Source organism: Artibeus jamaicensis, unplaced genomic scaffold, assembly GCF_021234435.1.
Source record: "Artibeus jamaicensis isolate MK-2021 breed Jamaican fruit bat unplaced genomic scaffold, CSHL_Jam_final contig_332, whole genome shotgun sequence".
In the NCBI taxonomy this organism is placed as follows: domain Eukaryota; kingdom Metazoa; phylum Chordata; class Mammalia; order Chiroptera; family Phyllostomidae; genus Artibeus; species Artibeus jamaicensis.
In genome coordinates, this window is record NW_026521788.1 from 13,028,867 (window position 1) to 13,049,184 (window position 20,318).

At 41.3% G+C, this 20,318-nt stretch overlaps 1 protein-coding gene across 5 annotated transcripts in view; it reads right to left on the bottom strand.

Annotated features, from left to right (window-relative positions):
- The window catches only part of FAM13C (family with sequence similarity 13 member C), a 126,011-nt gene extending 108,140 nt beyond the window's left edge, over positions 1 to 17,871 (bottom strand). For 3 of the 5 annotated variants that reach the window (XM_037139927.2, XM_037139926.2, XM_037139928.2), the window contains exons 1-3: positions 17,416 to 17,541; positions 8,844 to 8,903; positions 4,147 to 4,342 (exon numbers count right to left, since the gene is read on the bottom strand). In XM_037139927.2, the coding sequence (XP_036995822.2) occupies positions 4,147 to 4,342; positions 8,844 to 8,903; positions 17,416 to 17,477 (318 nt within the window). In that variant the 5' untranslated portion in view covers positions 17,478 to 17,541. Of the gene's footprint in view, positions 1 to 4,146; positions 4,343 to 8,843; positions 8,904 to 17,415; positions 17,542 to 17,770 lie in introns of those variants that run through there. The other 2 variants (XM_053663996.1, XM_053663995.1) reach the window with 2 other exon arrangements.
- Positions 17,872 to 20,318: the final 2,447 nt, after the last annotated feature.

Here is a 20,318-nt window from a genome sequence, read left to right on the forward strand (position 1 = left end):
CCCAGGAGCTAGCATTTCATGTACAGACTAACCAGCCCAGAGCCTGCACTCAGAACCACCTTCTTTATCTGGCTCACACACTGCAGGAGGCAATATTCCTCTGCTCTAGTCATCCCAGAGCCAGGCCCCCGACAACTAGAGATAGCCCTATACCTCGGAGTCCACTGAAATTCTTCCAACTAGCCAATCCTAAGCCAGTTTACCCTGCTTGCCTTCCCTGTGGAAGCCACAAGAAAGGCTCCTGTTCCTGTTCCCCTCGCCCCTCTCTGTCTCCAGGCCACCCTGGTGCTTCCTGGTGTTGCCCCTGCCAGCATGGCCTGCCCCCACTCCTCCTGAGAACTGGGTGCAGAGATCTTTCCAGATGGCAGTCATCTTCTGATCTGCCAGCCTCAGCACACTGAATTACAATAAAACCTACATTTGAAAACCGTTCTGTTTATGCAAACTAAAATGAATATTTTAAAAATGGCATCTGAATCTCACTGAGTTCAGAAATTCGTATGGAGTGAACTTCCTTTTCATGGAATAGAGTTATTTGCATATATTCAACAATAATCTGTTTTCCTTTTTACCAGAGCGGAACTGGAAAAAATCTGATACGCAACCTGAATGTCACATTAAGAAGGATGCTTATTGAATCAGGTAGAGTAAGCCATTTTTAAGGAACTAATGTGGCTTTACTTATGAGCCAATGCCTACACAGTCCTCTAGCGTAACTGGCCTGGCATCTAGCTTACAGTACCCAACCCTTACAGGTGGTAATGACCATCACTCCCTGGCAGGCCAGGAACCAAAGGTTATTTTGGGGACCCCAAGAGGAGAAGTCATGCAGATGTATAGATACTGCAGGTAAAATATGGTGGAGTTACTTGAACTTGGTTTCCTTTCTCCTTGGATAGCAAATAATAGAGACAGTAAATGTGCAATCTGAGATTTCTTACGAAAACTTCCAGAGAGAGAAGTTAATTTTGCGATTATCCAATAGAATATGGCTGTAGATTTTGCAAAGCATACTTAAGAATGCATATGGTACATTAACACTCTTGCTACACCTACGTAAATAACCATACCAAACCTAGTGAGACTTGCCTTATTTTGTGATCAAGAATATCTCACTATCACAAGGAAGAAGGTAGGGGGCAGGAGGAGAATGCAAGGAAAAATTGTAACAGACTTTAAAATTTAGTGGATGTCCCGACTAGCTCATCCATCAGAATAACCTCTGCTTTTGTCTGTAACTAGGCGATTTTGCAAGGTTATAGAGATAGAAGTAAACCTGTAGAAACAGATGACAATGCAGATAATGCCTCTCCACGGAAATGCAAATTGTGTCCAAGGGAAGGTAACTGATTGTCACCCTATGGGTATTGCAAGTTTTGCCCAATTTTGTGTTCATTTTAAAATTTATTTTAGCATTCCTTGTCACACTACAAGTATGTGATACTTTGCATCTCTTTTGTACTGGTTGTAATATCTTATTGACTCCTTCTCCAATTAATGCTGAAAATAAAATCTATGACATGTGTTTATTTCATTATCTACGTGAGTCTTGATTATATCCTCTCTTAAAATGTAAATGTTCACCACTGAATAAAGATATGCTAACATTTTATTTTAAAAAACGATACCAATCATCTATATACCCCTCTTAGCAGTTTTGAGTCATTCATCACATAACGCTGAATGCTTACTGAGGGCTGGAGATCCAAAGATAGACAAGGAGTGAATCACTGACCTCACGGAACTTACATCCCAAGTGGAGGTCACATGCACTCAGACAACATTTATCTAGCATCGGTGACCCACATCACAAAGCTTTAAGGCAGAAAAGAAAAATATACTTAGAAAATTCTCTCAAAGTAATCCTTCTTTTTTTCCAATTTCTTGGGGGTGACACTGGTTAACAAAATTATACAGGTTCAGGGGCACAGTTCCATACCACACTATCTGTACACTGTATTGTGGGTTCACCAACCCAAGTCAAGTCTCTTTCATCACCATTTACCCCCCCTTACCCTCCTCCACTTCCCCCACTCCCCTCCCCACAGCAATCTTCACACTGTTGTCCGAGTCTGTGAGTTTTTTCTTTTTTTTCTCAAAGTAATATTTTCCAAATAAGTAATTACTGCTTATCAACCTAATATATCACCAAATGAAAAAAATTTCAGAGTGAAATCACAGGTTTTATATATAAATTAAGGTGTGAGCATCAGGAGATCGGTAAATCACTCACAGTTGGAAGATCTGCGTACCTCTTGTTAGAAACGCTGTCCTTTTATGGAAAGGACATTCTGCTCAAGTTATTCCAAATCTGATCAAACACATGTAATTCCTCTGACCCTTAGTTTTTTCATTGGTACAAAATAATACTACTAATTCCATGGGATTGTAGTAAAACATGGCACATGCCCAGAACACAGTAAGTGCTCAAATAAGTGTTTGCTGATTTACGAATAATATTATTTCTAGATGCTCAGTTCTTGGTCAGTACTCAACCAATGTTAATTTTCTTTCCCCCAAGAAAACCAAAAGTATGAAACATGTTTCAATTTTTTTCCTAAATACAGAAAACCTAAAATAATATTAATAAAGCTCTCTTCCTCATTAGGGGAAACATCTCAGTGTGTAGACAGAGCTGTCAGGACCGCACCAGAAACTGCCCCTGCAGAGTAGGGTTCCAATGCTGGATTGAGTGAGGACCAAACGAGCACGTGGCTCTCCGGAAATCTTCCGTGTATGGGCATCAGGTCCTGAATTACACATGCCATTAGGACCTTATTACAAATGATGACTGTGTAATTTCTGTGAGGCCAGACTACAAGGATGACAAAAAATAGGACACTTTGAACAGAGACAGCTGGTCTTCAAAAGCCCACAATGTCACAGGTGACTCTTAGTAGGGGATTCAAGGCCGAAGCTTTTCTGAAGTTAGTCAGACTCTGCAGACAGCCCTTGGGGTACCCCTATGCTCCCTAACACCATGCTCCTAATCAAACAAGTGCTGGGTATATTCAGTACTAGACAAGGTATCAAGATCAGCATAACTTAAATGGTATTTCACACTCATCTCTTTCTGCCATTCAACTTAGTTTAAGATCATCATAACACAACTTCATGAATGCAGAAGGCATTTTATCTCATTGCAAAATTAACGGACAAAATAAGAGATCATAATACCAAGAAAGAAATAAGATTTTAAAAATCACGGGGTTAAATAAGAAAACTACAAGGCTAAATAAACTGCCAAGCCAAAGTTATTCTAATAGGAAGAGCACCTGGTGCCCATTTGCTAACAGGACTGGACTTAAAGTCATAATTAACTTATTACACTTAGAGGCTCCCACACTGTTTTGAATGTTAACAGCTAAGTGTTAACAAAAAAGTAAAGTTAACCTTAATCAAGCATCTATGTCCCAAAGACTATGTTAGGTGCATTACAGGTATAACCTCAGTGTTGGAATTATTAACCTCCCAGTAAGATTAAAGTGGATTAATTTGTGTAATCTCTTTTAAAAGCATCATAAATTATTTGGGGAGTTTTTAAGATTAAAAAAATCACATTTTTTTTTTGCTATATCTCTTTCCAACTAGAAAAAATTAGAATATATACAATGTAAATTTATTACCTAAGTCAAGCTGGAAAGGTGCTCACTCATTCATTTAAATGGGTATTGGCCTTGAAGAAGCAGACACCACATATAAACAACAAAGGGGCTTGTACACACTTGAGTGTTTTTAGTCAGGGCTGGGAAACTGCAACCTAAGGAGAACGAACGGTTCCAGGTAAACCCGAGCGTGTCCATTTGTCAAGAAGAATCTCTGAGTTTGGTACAGGAAATCCATGCGCTAGGGAAAAATACAGTAAGATCTTCCCCCTCTATTTTCCCCCATAAAGAGCTTTTCTAAATCGGTGCCGAAGTCCAGTATTTAGGACTATAAATTTGAATGGGCACTGTATTAGGCCATCCAGAGCACTCCACTACTCCCCAGTGAGAACGCCCCTCTATTTCAGGATGGCAAGTACGTGCGATGACAAGTCACGTTCATCACCTCCTGCAAAATAACACACTCAAAACATTTGCTAGAACAGTGCACTTGCCTGAGAAGCACCTATCTTGTAAAAGGCCGGAGGCGTGGACCCATTACCTGACTTTCTCCGTGGCTCTTCCCATTCTCTGCTTTGAAGATGGACTTGGGTTTCCTGGACTTGAAGTTGCCCATGCTGGGTCGCAGCACGCCGTCCACCAGCACGGTCTGCTCTACATGCTGGGGCTCCCGGGACGGCTCGGGCTCCTCTAGAAGAGCCTCAGTGTCAGGGTAATTTTCTTTGTTGTCTTCATCTCTAAAACGAGAAAGACCCAATTTAGACAGCACCACAAACAGTAACGAATTGCTGTGGCAAAGAGGAACTGGCCATCCTCATTGCTGCTCTACTTATACGGACCTAGCAACAACATTTTCAGTGTCTACCGAGCCAGTTTCGCAGGAACCAGGATTTGAAAAATGTGGATTTCACTTCTTAGATTACTCTACAGTCCCTGCCAATCCTTGCTAATGAATACATACTTTTTGTAGTAGTAAGGTTGCACATACAATCATAGTTTTTAATTTTCTACTTTAAGAAGCTTTCATGTATAGCATGTTTTTAATCATATTTTAATAATAATGTATTCAGGTTAGATAATGTCATCTCACCTTCATAGATTAAGACTCTAAAACACAGAGATTAAATAAAGGGCTGATTCGCCCAGACCTGAGTGGTCAGGGAGGTCTCCAGTCTCTCACGCATGTGTCCTTGGTTCAGGTATGGTGCTTTCTCCTCACTGACAAGTCTACGATCACCTCTCTACAACTTTCAGACACATTCCAAAGTTAAATGGGGCCTATTTTAATAGGATATATACTACCCCAATTAAATCTAAGACAAGGGTCAAATTTTTCCCAGCCAAGCCATCTGCCCAGCGTCCTCAGTGCAAAGTCAACGATCCCACTCTCTGGGTTCTGTCGGTGTGGACTTGTGGAGAAGAGGGGATGGGCTAGCACTGCACGCGTCCATTCAGAGCTGGGATGACACTTTTAATTTTCACTCACCAATCAAATTCAATAGAACATCACCCTGCCATTTTTATTTCCTCAAAAACAGTGACAAAATAACAAAGTTACTTAGCGGTCTTAGATCTGGATGCATTTTGTTTTCTTCTTTTGCTAAGACTCCAGCAAATACCACAGACAAAACCAAATGGGGCATTTCTTCATACGATCAATGTCATCATCCTTCACCCACTGGCAATCACCGGGCACTAGATTAGGAGTAGCCACTTGCCCCAGCTGGTGTTTTACTCTCCTGCTTCCTCACCAGAATTCCTCATGACTCAAGGACACATAAAGCCGAGAGACAAGACCAACAAAGAAAGGATTTCTACGTACACTGTTCAAAATATCTTTTTGCAAATAAGAGGCATTCAATTCACTGAACTGATATTGGGAGGATGTGCTCCAGTTGGTTTCTGGGAAAAGATCAAAGCAAACATCGGTATAGGAAGTCTGGAGCACGACCAGGATGCAGGTGGCAAGTGTGGAAATAAAATTATGATAAGAGTTACACTTAAGCCTCAGGTTGAGACAGGATAGTGAGAAGCTAGGAAAATTTCTTGGCAAGTGGAACAGGGAAACTGAGACAGAGAGTTGAACATAATGGCCGGGCAATTTACAGCCAGATACAAAAAAAGATCACCCCCTCTAAAGATAACATCTAGGCCTCAGTAGTGTTTCAGCTCCAGGCCCAGAAAGCAGCAAAACCAGGTAGGAGTTGCCCAGAACCAACTGCAATGAATAAAGACCCCTGCCCTGTCACTGACCAATCAGAGGAGACCATGACCCCGGAAAGGGCACACTGGGAGACCTAATGAATATTCTACTGAAACGCCCCTCTAAGATTTCCACCTGCAAGAGAGCGGTAGAAACCTCAAGACAAAGGAACCAGCTTGCTAGCTCTGGCTCTCTCTCTGGGAGCAGCCCATATGTTCCCTTCCCTTCATCTCCCTTCCCCCACTTCCTTCTTCACAGGCACTTATCTCTGAAACCCTAAGGCAATGGGCTGGCATCTTGTGCCAGGCTAATCCTCTGAACCTGTCCCCAAAGCCTGTTTTCTCTGACTTCCCAGTGACCTAAGACAGCTCAGCCAAGGCTCTCCTGTTGCCTCTTCTACACTAAGCCCTTCCTTGTTTCACTGTCCCCAGCTTAAACAAACATACCCTCATAGTCACCTGGACTCATGTTGTGAAATCTTTCCTACATGACGTCAAGAACCCACTCGCTACAGCTGGCTCTAGGCAGACCCACTCAGGGACAGGCCCCTGTCCAGCAAAAAGGTCAAACTTAGTGTTATCTGGCAAAGGAGAACCAAACAAATGAAACAATTTTTCAATATTAGTAACTGAAAAAAACCAGTGCCAGTGACACTGGCTAATATTTTCTCTTACGTTCGTTTACAACTAAACCATGAGTTGAGACTACGCTAGTTATTCGAACGGCATTTTTCTCTGAGGGACAGCAGACTGCATGACCCTACCATGTGCCACGTTGGCATGCTGATCATTTCGAACTGCAGACAATCAAGGCCCGACAAGAGACTCAAGAAGGGCTTTCGACCTTCCCCTTAACTGTCTAAAAGAACTTACACTGAATGTCTGTAGCAGGAGAGAGCTAATCCCAAAGATAACTTGTTATATCAGAGACGGATCTGCACGGCCTGGCAAATATCTGTTCACTACAGAACTGCTCTTCTCACCTTCCTGGGGACTGTCTTCCTCCCCTTTGAGACCCCCAAAACCCTGCCCTCCTCCTTAGGTCAGAAGAGAATATAAGCCTCCATTACCTGACTGCCTAAGAGTCTCATATCTTTGAGGTTCCCATATGTACGAATTAAATTTGTTTTTCTCCTTTTAATCTGCCATATGTCAATCCAACTATTAGACCAGCCAAAACCGTAGAAGAAAAGAAGGGAAAATGTTTCTCCCCGACATCTTGCTAAAAACAAGCACTATTCATCCTCGCACTGTAGGTTCCCGAGTGAGAGATGGAGGAAGGACAGCTGCCTTTACAGTAACCTGAATGTTCCTCATTCAAGGAGGATTCTACGACACCGTATTTGTCTTTCTTACAAATAAGAAAAAAAGTGACTTTTCAAATCTAAAATGACTTTTGATAGATTCATTCCTAAAATAATACCTGAAACTTTGTTTTCGTATTATATTTTCAAGGTGCCCAAAGTTTATTCATCTCAGCTGCCTCCTTGATTTGAAAAGCATAAAAGGTGGGTGAAGGGAGCAAACAGCATCTTTCCCTCATTACATAAATATAAAACCTGAATACAAAAGTCATCTTTAGGTGTATATATTTCCAACCTATTAATGGTTTCTCAGAATCCATAAACAGAAAACTACAGGTTATGTAACTTATGCCTCTACTTAATGGGATCACTCATCACTGAGAATAATCATGATGTTCCGAAAAGCAGAGAGCCCAAAGGATCCTCCCCTGCCTTCATCAGTTATGGAGCCTGGGCCACACCCCTTCTTGACCCCTGTGCATGAGAAGGACCACCCTGCAGAGATAACAGTCTCCGTGAAATGCCTACCATAGAAAGTTGACTCAAGGCCACAATCCAATAAATGGGAGCTATTGTTACCCTCAGGAGGACTTACACAAGTAATTATTTGCAGAGAAAAAGGTAAGGCCTCCTTTTAGTCTTCCCATACCTCCAGGATAAATTCCAAACTCCTTAGCAAGGTATACAAACCCTCTTAAATGGGTCTTTGTTTATCTCTGGAGCTTCATTTCCTACCACTCCTGGCCTCTTCACCCCCACCCACCTCTATGGATTCCGGACATCCTAAACGGCTTGCTGGTCCTTTGACTTGAACAATTTTTCTACCTTCTGTTGGTTTTCTAGTAAGTTGTTCCCTCTGCTTGATAGCATCATCTTTTTCTTGGCCTTAAGTCCCACAAAAAAACAAGTCATGTGCCATGTGTGATTTTCTTCAGGAATCCATCCCAGAAACATCTCTGGGCTACTCAATTTTTTAAAGTGAATCCTCTGTTTACTTCTAGTAAAAGGATACTTAATGCACTGGAGCATAGTCATCTATTATTTTTGCCCACCTCCTCCAGTGGACTAAATTATGGGGGCAGGGACTGATTTGTCTTTCCCTACCCCAAAGCCTGACGATGCATGTTATCCAACAAGTGCACTTCACAGTCAAACAAATTCCCAATTCTGCCTCACAGTGGCTCTATTATCTCGGAGGTGCCATAATCCTTCTGAGCCTCAGTTTCTCCATCCACAGTATGAGGAGGGAAATATCAGCCTCCTTTCACTTGTTTAGATTACATAATAAAATGTATGAGAAAGTGCTGGAAACAAAGTCAATGTGAAGAAATGGTTGTGCATGAAGGTTTTGCTATCACACCAAGAACCACCTTGACGACCAAGACTGTGTCCCTGACACTCAATGACTTCCTTGGTGACTAAATCTAGAACCTCTTCCTGAAGGTTTATAATGGGAATACTGAGATGGGCAAATCAATGTTTAATCCAATAGTCACTTATCGAGCATTCCCCATATAAAAGGCGCTGTCCTGAATGCTAGGGTTGGATGGCAGGGAGGTGGGGATGGGATATTCAAAAGTGGACAAGATAACACTTCCTTTAGGAGCTGATACTCTATTAGAAAAAGTGATACACAAAAACAAATGATTATAATTTGAAAAGACACTATAGGCCCCCGACCCAGATGGTTTCTGTCCTTCGTAATTAAGCACGAAGCGATGGTGGGTCATACCTGAGACTGGAGCAATCAGCCTGGTCGTCATGCACTGAGATGACGATGTCTTCCTCACTCCTGCAAGAAGAAGCAAAACCACATCAGAAACAACTTCACACTGCGGCAGAAGCAGCTCTAGTCCAGAACCATAAATTAGCACAGTGTACTAAAGAACAGAATAATACTCACAGCTCTCTCCCAAATCTACCAACTTGCCCAACATGTCTACCAGGTGATGATATTAATGATGTCATTTCATGTGAGTTTAAAAGCTCAGAACCAGAGGCAAGCTCTCTTTCCCTTGACCTCTGCATTTCACCTAAGCCAACAAGATCTTAGCAAGGACTTAAGTGTTCATAGCACTTGAGGGGACACCTGAGACCAAGATTTGTGGCTCAAAAGAGACTCCACTACACATCTCTTGGCATTTCCTCTGTTCAGGCAGTCCCAAAACATGCCAGCTCTTATTAGGCTTACTCCATTATCCCCTGGACTTTTTTGATCCCCTTTCTTTTTTACAAAACTTCTGTAATAATCTCATGAAAATACTGAACAATCTATAGTGCTCCACACAGTCCAAGGGAACCAGGAGTAGAAACATTCTGTCACTCTAGTGTAGGACAGAGTCACTGTGTGCCTGTTCTCAGCCACCCCCACCTCACGCCATCACTCTCCAGACAAAAAATGCTTTTTTCTTTTCTTTTTCTAAATATGTTTTATTGATTAGGCTATTACAGTTGTTCCAATTTTTTCCTTTGCCCCCCTCCACCCAGTACCCCCCATTCCTTCCATCAATCCTCCTGTTAGTTCATGTCCATGGTCATGCATGTAAGTTCTTTGGCTTCTTCATTTCCTGTACTGTTTGTTCTATTCTGTACCTACCAATTTCTACTTCTTAATCCCTACACCTTTTCCCCCATTTTCTCCCTTCCCCCTCCCAACTGATAACCCTCCAAATGATCTCCATATCTATGACTCTGTTTGTGTTCTACTTGTTTGCTTAATTTGTTTTTCTTTTTCTTTTTTTTATTTTTTAAAATATATTTTATTGATTATGCCATTACAGTTGTCCTATTTCCCCCCTTCATTCCCCTCCACCCTGCACACCCCTCCCCCACTATTCCCCCCTTTAGTTCATGAACACTTGTCTCAAGTTCTTTAGATTCTGTATTTCCCATACTATTCTTGCCCTCCCCCCATCTATTTTCTACCTACTGTCTATGCTACTTACTCTCTATATCTTCTCCCCCTTCTCCTCCTCCCACTCTCCTGTTGCTAACCCTCCACGTGATCTTCATTTCTATGGTTCCACTCCTGATCTAGCTGTCCTCTTAGTTTGCTTTTGTTTTAGGTGTGGTTCTTAATAACTGTGAGTTTGCTGTCCTTTCACTGTTCATATTTTTTTATCTTCTTTTTCTTATTCAGTTGTTGATAGTTGTGAATTTATTGCCACTTTAATGTTCATAGTTTTGATCTTCTTTTTGTTAAATAAGTCCCTTTAACATTTCATATAATAATGGCTTGGTGATTATCTTCTTTAGCTTTACCTTGCCTGATAAACACTTTACCTGCCCTTCAAGTCTAAATGATAGCTTTGCTGGATAGAGTAATTCAGGTTGTAGGTCCTTGCTTTTCATCACTTTGAATACTTCACATCATTCCCTTCTAGCCTGTAAAGTTTCTTTTGAGAAATCAGGTGACAGACTTATGGAAACTCCTTTGTAGGTAACTTTCTTCTTTTCTTCTTTGCTGCTTTTAAGATTCTCTCTTTATCTTTAACCTTTGGCATCTTAACTATGATGTGTCTTGGTGTGGACCCATTTGTGTTCACCTTGTTTGAGATTCTCTGTCCTTCCTGGACTTACATGTCTATTTCCTTCACCAAATCAGGGAATTTTTCTCTCATTATTTTATCAAATGAGTTTTCAATTTCTTGCTCTTTCTTTTCTCCTTATAGCACACCTATAATTTGAATGTTGGTGCATTTGAGGTTGTTTCAGAGGCTTCTTAACCTTTCTTGGGTTTTGGGGGGTTCTTTTTCCTTCTTGCTATTCTGAAGGAATGTTTTTTTTTTCTTCCTTGTGTTCCGAATCATTGATTTCATTCTTGGCTTCATCCACTTCACTGTTGGTTCCCTGTAAATCTTTCTTTATTTCACTTAGTGTAACCTTCATTTCTACCTCGTCCTTTTTATGCTGTTGAAGTACCCAATGAGTTCCTTATAATCACTGTTTTGAACTCTGCATCTGATAGATTGCTTATCTTCATTTTGTTTAGTTCTTTCTCTGGAGGTTTGTTCTGTCTTTTTAATTGGGCCATATCTCTTTGTCACCACATTTTGAAACTTTCCCTGTGTTTGTTTCTATGTATTGGGTAGAGCTACTTTGACTCTGTCTTAGTAGCATGGCCTATTGTAGAAAAGTGCACTAGTAAGCTGGATGGGGTGGAGCCTTAGGTAATCACCAGAGTGGGGTAACCTGTGTGAACCAGGTTGATGGAGTCTCCGATGTGGTGTTTCCATTCTGTGGCTCTGCATCAGGGAGGGCTCAGAAAGGGGACAATGCAGCTGCCTGGCCTCTGAAGTTTTATCCAAGAGGAAGCTGTCCCCCAGCACTTGTCCTGATGCCAGACACTTCAGTTTCTGCCCAGGTGCTACTAGTGCCCTTCTGGCTGCATGGTCTGGTCTGCGGTTGGGATCCCTTGCTCCAAAGGTATCCCTCCCAATTTTTATTTGCCACAGGTTGGTGTAGGACTGCCCATTCCACATCTCTATGTCTCTGCCCCTCTGACCTGTCTGGATGAATGTGACTTCTTTAATTCCTTGGTTGTTGAACTTCCATACAGCTCAATTTTTTGACAACGCTGGGTGACAGTTGTTTTGTAGTTCAGTTGTAACTTTTGCTGTGGTTGTGTGAGGAGGTGAGCTGTGTTTACCTCCATCCTGCCCCAAAATGCCTTTTCACCTTCAACTCTTACTTTTATCCTTCACTGCCCAAGTCAGGTGTCACAAGCTCTGGAACCTTCCTAGCCAAGTTCATCCACATGCCGCATTCCTACTTTAAGTGTCTACTCTTCACTAAGAGGCTTTGGTAACCAACTCTGTCTTGCCTCATACTGCTGTGTAATTATTTTGCATCTCTGAGATCTTTTGAATTAGTTAATTCCATGAGAAGAAATAAGCATAGTTTCTTTTTCCAGATACGCTGCCGCAGTGCTGACAGTGCTGCCCCAGAATAGATGCTCGATGAGTGCTTGGATCAAGGCATTGACTCTGGCACATTAGCTAGTCTGGTCCCTGAAATAACTTAGCAAGCATTTATTGAGCATGTATTGGCTTGCAGGTACTGCATCAAGTATGGGAGCTGTGCCTTTCAAACTCCATAGAATTTAGGACTGACCAGGCTGTTTTCTATTTCCAACTCACTACGGATAGATACTTTTGTAAAACGGTCACAGGAGTGTCAAGTTCCTACAAATGTTATTAAACGCTTACTCCCTATCTCTATACTATTCTTGTCTCAGACAAGCCACAAACAATTTGGGGACCCACACTTTGAGTAGCACTACTTTCAGAGGACACAAAGTTGAAAAAGACCTGGGCCCTGCTTGAGAGATTCACAATGTCATGAGTAAGCAAAAATAAATAAATACCTATGTCTATAAATATAACTGTAACATAGTGTTTATATTATGTGAAATCATTTAAAATTTGTAAATATTACTCACCAGCAATGGTGTATAATTTGCCCATAAAACAAACTGATGAAAGATCCATCCTCCTCCCTTACTATCTCTTTTAAATTACAGTTTTGTACAGAATAAAACAAAGACCACCTACTGACTCTACCCCCTCTACCTGATGAAATACTTGCTTGTACTGGCTGTTGAACAAAATCGAGTGACTTAACAAATGCTCTTCTTAATGAAATGAACTAAATGTCCTTGCTTTCTTGTCTTTGGACCATGGGTAACCCACTCTGTCCATCTCATGGAAAACAACAGTTCAATTCATCAGTATTGCCTTGTTCTCTTCCATTTGAGGCATTCACTTAGATCATCTGAGCTTTGTAATCTAAACAAAAACATTTCCCAATAAAAGTTACCTAGCTAAGCAGAAAAATCAGTGAAGAACAGAAATCCAGAATTGTTGCTTCCAAAGAATTAGGGTTCAACCAGAGGTTCAACCCTAGAGCCTAACAATACCTACTGTTTGAGAATTTGGCAAGGACTTATTTTTCTCTCCCTCGCTACATGTGTTAACCTTTCTTCTCAAAGTGCAACTACTTGAAAATGGAAACTCAGCACCAGAACTTAGAAAGTTGCAGATGCTTTCTGAAGTATGAGGCCAGCCCTAATTAGCTGATCCAATTTTAAGGCCTACCAAATAATTGCAGTTGCCACACAAAGAAACACAATTTCTCACTCACAGATACAGCAATGAAACAGACCTCCCCGCTGCTTAGCTGGCACACATGCACAAGCTCCTTCAGTTCAGCTGGGTGTTCCTTTTTTGATGAAGACTGTGAAGTTCTACTCAATTAACATCTCTTTTTCTGGTTGTTCTATTGATTCCTTGCCCAGCAGCTCCTGGGTATACTGGCCCAATCATAAAACTGGATTCCACAGTGGGAACCCATATTTAGATATCCCCACTCCTGGAAGAAAGTCAGTTCTGATCAAGTGCCTAGCTGGTCTTGGGCATGGCATTCTCTTCTAGATTACAGCCCAACACAGAAGTTTAAAGATGAATCTCTTTAATAGTCTTCTTCCAAAACTGGGTATCGTCTAGCACAATGTTTTTCAAACTGAAAGTTGTGACCTAATACTGGGTCTTAAAATTATATGGCAGCTACCAGCATTCTGCTGTTATTGTTGTTAGATAAAAAGAATCGAAAATGTCAATATAGTAAGAGTTCAGTGTTTTCACACAAAACTTGTTTAAATAAATCATGTCAATATGTGGGTGCTTGATTACATTTATAAAATGTTTTTCTTACTGTTGTTTGTAGTAAAAAGAAAAATGCAAGCAGCACCTCTATTAAATGACTTCCTTTGAAGTCCTCATCAACTAGACTGTAAGTCCCAGAGTTTTTAATTTGTGGTTGCCTAGACAATATGTGGATAATTTGTCCTTTCAATTACATCTTTGTGAAATGCTCAGGGTTGTTGGCTTTTTCTCTGCTCAGACTTTTGCTCCCTCTATCAATCACAAACAAGAGGAAATACGTGGTACTTCAAAGCTCATCTTCTCTTTCACATTATCTTCTTGTTTCACAAAACTTGTTACTTAGAATGATGGTGGTGACAGAAGTGCCCGTGAAAGGTTCTCTTGTTTGTCTTGCAGTAAATACGAAAAGGCCTCGGGTTGGTTATCAGATAAAATGCCCTTGTGCCAGGAAGCGGACTGCCATTCACTCTGGAGCACTGTGTTTCCCCAAGGGCAAAGTGGCAGAGGTGCAGCCTGAAACTCTGCAGGACGTCTCACAGTGTGTCCCCAGAAGCACATGCATTAGTGCTACCTGGAGTGTTGACCGAGACAGCAGCTCTGGCCTCACCCCCACTCCACCCAGGCCAGAGCAACTCTCTGAGGGTAGGGCCCAGGAATGTGAATTTTAAAAGCAGTTCGCCTTCCCTTCATTTGTGCTCCTTAAAAGTTTAACACTGACCTAAAGATTTACAATACTCAGACCAGCACTGGGCTGGCTCCAAAATAATTGTCCCTTCTAGGTTTCCGCTTGGGGATAAAGCCTCAGAAGTTGGATTCTTTGCCAGCCCCAACCCCCTTTCCCAGTTGATACTGACGATTAGTTGGTTTTGAAAAGCATTGTTTCAGCCGATAACTAATTCATTGATAACTAAATGAGAAGTCATTGTTGGCCAGACTTCATTTCAAACGACAGGACTGCCTTGGCTGCTGTGGCTCAGTGAACTGATTCCCACTCAGGGCACATGCCTGGGTTGTGGACCCATCCCCAGTGGGGGGCGTGCAAGAGGCAACCCATCAAGCTTTCACAGGTTGATGTTTCTCTCCTCCTCTTTCTCCCTCCCCTCCCTTCTCTCTAAAACAAATAAATAAATTTTTAAAAATCAAATAGCAGGTTTACCAGGACAACATAGGAAATGACCATGGAAAAATGACAGATGAAAGAGCACTGCAGATGCAGAAGGGAAAGGCCAAGGCCATTCTGATCTTGGAAAATTGGGTAGAAAAAGGCATTGAATTGGTCCACAGCTGTACAGGCAGTGCCAGGCTCGGGAAAAACTGGGGAGAGAATAAAATCTGTCCTTGAGTCCCTCCTCATTCCCCTTCCATTTGAGCCTTATAAGACCCCCAACTGGCCAAGTGGAACCCTATTAGATTAGAAAGACTATCTGATGACATAATTTATATTAAAGGAATAATGACAACTTGAATCCACCTCCCAGGGGCACAGACTTTTTAATTTCTATTTTTAATAAGAGTCATCACCAAAGGCTTTAATCCAAAAAAAAAATCATGTCTAGGTGGAATTTCAGGCACTAAAGAAAATAAATTAGTGTGGGTAGGAAGAAGTAGAAGTATACAAGAGGTAGAGAAAATTGTCTTGTATCCAAAACATAAGAAAGGCAAGCACCTCCTCTATGTATGGCAAGTCCAAACCCCAGAGTTTACTGAGCACCTACTACATCTATGTCTCAGGACAGGGCATCCTAGTCCTGTTGGCTTTGGGGGCTCCCCAGAGAGCCAAGAAAAATGGTTCATATTACTGAGAGGAGCAGAAAATGTTCTATTAAACAATGACTAGTTTTAAATAATCCTATTCTGTGCTCTATTACACCTATGAAGCTTTTGGTACGTTTCAAATATGCTCCTTAGATCTTTAGATTAGCCAGATGGCATTTCAATTGTCACTCAGTGCTTTTTAAAATAAATCATTGTCACTTCTCTGAAAACAACAACAGAATCTTATGCAATCAGAATTCCTTGGGGAGTGGCCAAAGACAAGGTACCAGACTTACCCCAGCATTTTACTATAAAACCTTTACCAAAAAAAAAAAAAAGCTGTCCATGTGAAATCTGGAACTAACTGTCTCCATTATAAAGCTGTTAGTCCTGTAGCTGACCCTGGGGATATGGACACACCAGGCTCACAAGAAGCAGGCTCAGAAAGCACTCGGCCCTTATAAACACAGCAAGAGGAAGAGGAGCCGTACCTGTGCACCTGAACCAGGAAGTCTCACCTCATTTTTGGCCAGCATACTTTGGCAGGCCTCTCCCCCTTCTTTCAGGCTTTTAGAAAATGCAATGTGGCACACATCACCAAGCCATCTCATTATCAGCATATAGGTCCCATGAGTATTATATACTGCATCTTCTAAATAAAGTCAACCCTGTTTGTTTTTTTTTTTTTAAGTAACTCCACTTGAGCCCAGACCTCAACACTGAGAGAGGAGCGATTCCAGAGAAACAAAAGAACATGGAAAACAAGAGGGCCTCAAGAGTCCTGTGGGATTTTATACCTTCATCACCAAGTTACTGCGACAATGGTAAGACTTGAAACTCACAAATACCTAGTCCCATATTTACTTGCCTGTTAGGAAACTTTAGCAAACAGCTTCTAAGTTACTGGGCTTTCTCTACTACACTTGCAGCATTTTCTTACTGTAGTTGGGTATAACACCTTATACACCCTTTTCCCTAAAAAAACTGTTTACAGTGACTTCTACCAAAAGGTCCCAGAAGTAAATATCATGAGTTAGCCTAGAGAAAAAAATGGTTAAATAAAATCTAGACAGTCCCTGCATATATGTATTTATATAAGTTATATATAAATTAAATGCACTTTTAGCACAATGTACTATATCTTTAACGTATATGTAGAGTATTAGAAAAACACATTAATGAAGAGATGACAAAAATTTACATCATGGACTATAAATAGCTAATAAAAAACACTGTGCCTGCTGGTCTGGAGTAAAATATTACACTCCTTCATTCTACGTTTAAATGGTGTTAGCCGCCACAATCAACACTTTAACCATAGGATGAGATGACTCATTCCTCTTAGAGCCAGATCTTTGAAGTCAGAAGACAAAAATGACAAAAGAGCATACAAGAAAAGTTTACTCTGCTGTGTCTTAAAAATCTGTGGACAAGAGAGGGTGAGGATAAGTTTAGTCTGTTTATCACACGCTGGAATTCAACTCAAGTCAGCTCACAGCCATCTCCTGTTTGTTGTCAATGTATACAACACACTCCATGAAAACTGACACCAATGTTGGCAAAATACAGCAGAGCTTCCTTTATGAGATGTATGACATGTCAAATAGGTTTTTTTTACTCTGAGCTCCAAGAGCACATATCTATCTTACTGCAGTGAGCTCCAGCAAGCCATCAGCCTGTTTTAATATCTCTCAAGCTGCTGCTAAAAGGCTCATTTGAGCCTGTAAAGATTTCTGGGCCCCATCAGTCAGCACCTCCCCAGCCCCGGATCACAGGAGACAATGCATCTGATATGAAGAGTGGCTGGGGACAGAAGAGAGTACGTTCATGATAGTTGCTTCCAGAGAAAGGCATGCAAGTCTTATTTTAATGGCAAGAATCACTTACTCGGTTACAGCGGTGCTGCTGAAGGAATTATCCTGAAGGCTGAAACAGAAACAAGAAAACATCAGCCAAGTCGGGCGGGGGAGCCGCCTCCCTGATCGCTCTCCGGGAGTTAGAGCACACACACAAACATGGCATTGCAAGGCAAATCTCAGGGCTCGCCCGGCACGCTCGCTCTACCTTGGGCTGCTGTCTGCACATGCTCGTAACGACACCCCCAGCAGGGGCCCAGACGCTGGGCGAACCACAAAGCCCGGCAGCCCCCGAGGCTGAAAGGACAGATTTGGGCGGGGCGGGGTGCTCCACCGAGCGGGACCTGGGAGCACCTGGAGAGTTACCGCGGCGACCCCAACCTTACCAGCCCCGAGCGGCGTTTAACGCAGACCTCTCGGTGCCAGCCACCCCCGGGGCTGGCAATAGGAAAGCCCGACTGTTTCTGCCCAGGTGCTGAAATCCCCCCGGGACTCGCTTTCTTGCAGACGGCTCCTACCAGCTTCGCAGAGCTACCCCCTCTAGAGATGGGAGCTCACAGAGCTTCATCCTACGTCCAGAAAAAGCCGGGAGGGGACCAGAAGGGAGAGGGGACATGGCTGCTGTTTTCGTTTTATTATTACTATTTTTAAATTTGTGTGTCGTTGTATATGTATTGCCCGGGGAGAAGCGGAGCCTCTGAAGGAGGGCTCACAGCGTCACCCCCAATCTGACTGCACGCTGTTATTTCGGTCCCTCAGAGGAAGCGCCAGGCCCCGGGACAACAGAGCTGTGAATGAACCCACGCAGGGCGAGTAGAGAATTTATTCCAGGCATTAGCTGGTGACTGAGGGGGGCTGTGCAAGGGGTGGGGCTTCCCACGCCCAGGCAGCCCTCCTGAGCTCTGCTTCCAAGCCCTTTTACAAAGAATGAGAAACAGCACCCTCAAATGCTATCCCTTTTAAATAAAAGCAGCCCTGTTGGGGGAAGGGAAGGCAGTCAGCCCCCACTTGCTTCATCCTGGAGATGCTCGTCCTGCCCTCTTTCCACCGTTCATTTCTCCTATCAGCTTGACCTTGATATGGAATGAACGGTCATCTGTGAAAGACGCTTATTTTGAATTTTGAATCAAGAAGACCCATTCCCGCACTTTTTAATCTCTCCACCACTCTCAGAAGCCGCTGAGATGGTGGTTTTTAGTCCAAACTATATAAGTACATGATTTTTAATTTATAATTTTAAAAATTCAAATTTTTATTTTCAGATAATTAGAAACATTACCCAAAACTTGGTAATCGGGGGGGAAAGCACGACTTTTCAGTGTCACACTGAGACATTGTTTCAGAGGCCCACCCCAAGGACCACTTAATTCTCTCAGAAAATGTACTTTTGCTTGACTTCGCTATTCATTTAGTGGTTGGATCCCAGACACTGTAGAGTTACAAGTTCACTGGTACTTTTTATCCAATCTGTAGGGATATCCAACCTCTACAGTCTAGTTTTATTGCTTTGCACAACTTTGACCTATTCTGCATCTAACCTAACAATCTGATAGTAACATTCTTGCCAAATGCTTTGAATATACAGACCCTCAGAATGCACTTAGAAGCAAGAGCATCTCCATCTTGTATGTTCTCTCATGAATATAGGAACAGGTCTCTGATGTGTGCCTGTGTTTGTATGACAGTCATGTTTTCAACTTTTTAAAGTTATACTTTGCAAAATCAAAATAGAGTTTTCTAAGAAAAAAAGGTTTCATTAAGGTCCTTTGCAATTTCACTTTCCTCTCTTGGTATCTTGTTAAAAGTAGCTAAAAGCCCAGATGGTCTTAGACCTGTACTCTGTTGACTGAATAAGTTTAGAAATGTTTATCCCTTAAATGATTAACAATACTGTATACAAGCTATAGCCTTGGTTTAGGAGTATCAGGCATAACCACTTCTTTATATGTGTGTATTAATTATTTAGCCACTGCTAACTGAGGTCTGTTCTTTCTATTTTATTGAAACTGATAAAAGGTAAGTCTATAGTTAGTCTTCTTGGCTTTAAAGATTCAAAGGTATCCAGTTTTCAGAAATTCTTAATGCAGAGAAAGATGATACTTTTCTCATTGAAGAGGTTCTACAGACCCGTCTAGAATTAAAAAATGTTTCAGCTTTGAAACAGGACTTAGACAATCATATGAAATAATGTGGGCCCTTTGAAAGTGACATGAAATAACTATATGAAATTAATGCAGGTATTCAATAATGTCCACAAAAAAAAGAAATAAGAATTCTATTCAGCTTGTGATTGGTATTGACCAAAATTAGAATGTAGGTAAATAGTATTCATATGCAATGAAAATAATTTGTTATAGCAAATTACCAATTTTAAAAATGTCCCAGAAAAAAAGTTTACTTGGCAGTATAAAAAAAAATTGAGCATTTTAATTTTTATTTCTCTACCATTCTTCTGATATTATTTGTTTTCATATTAAATCAGGTTTGGACATTATTTTTATAGTGCTTGGGGCCTTGTTTTACTCATTTCGATAACCTGAACTATTCAACTTGGAACAGGACAATACTGATGAATAATCATAAAACATCTGGTTATTTTAAAGACCCTGTTTGGCTAAACGGCAGTTCAAGCTCAGTTCAAAAAGATAAGCAGAGAAACTAATATTGGAGTTATGAAAGAAGGAAGTTCTAGACCAGTGTTTCAAAAAGTAAAATTCTAGTCTTCAGTAAAATTCTAGTCTCCTTAATGATCCAAAAAAAGGAAAAAGAAGAGTTACATGTTCAAATATAAGTTTTGGAAAAGATGTATATTATAAATTCACAATGCACATTAGGCAACATAGAAAAGTATTTCACTGTTTTTTAACCAATGTTTCCCAAACCCACTGAAGAAAGAAACATTTTGTTAAATACATTAACATTATTTTGAACTAG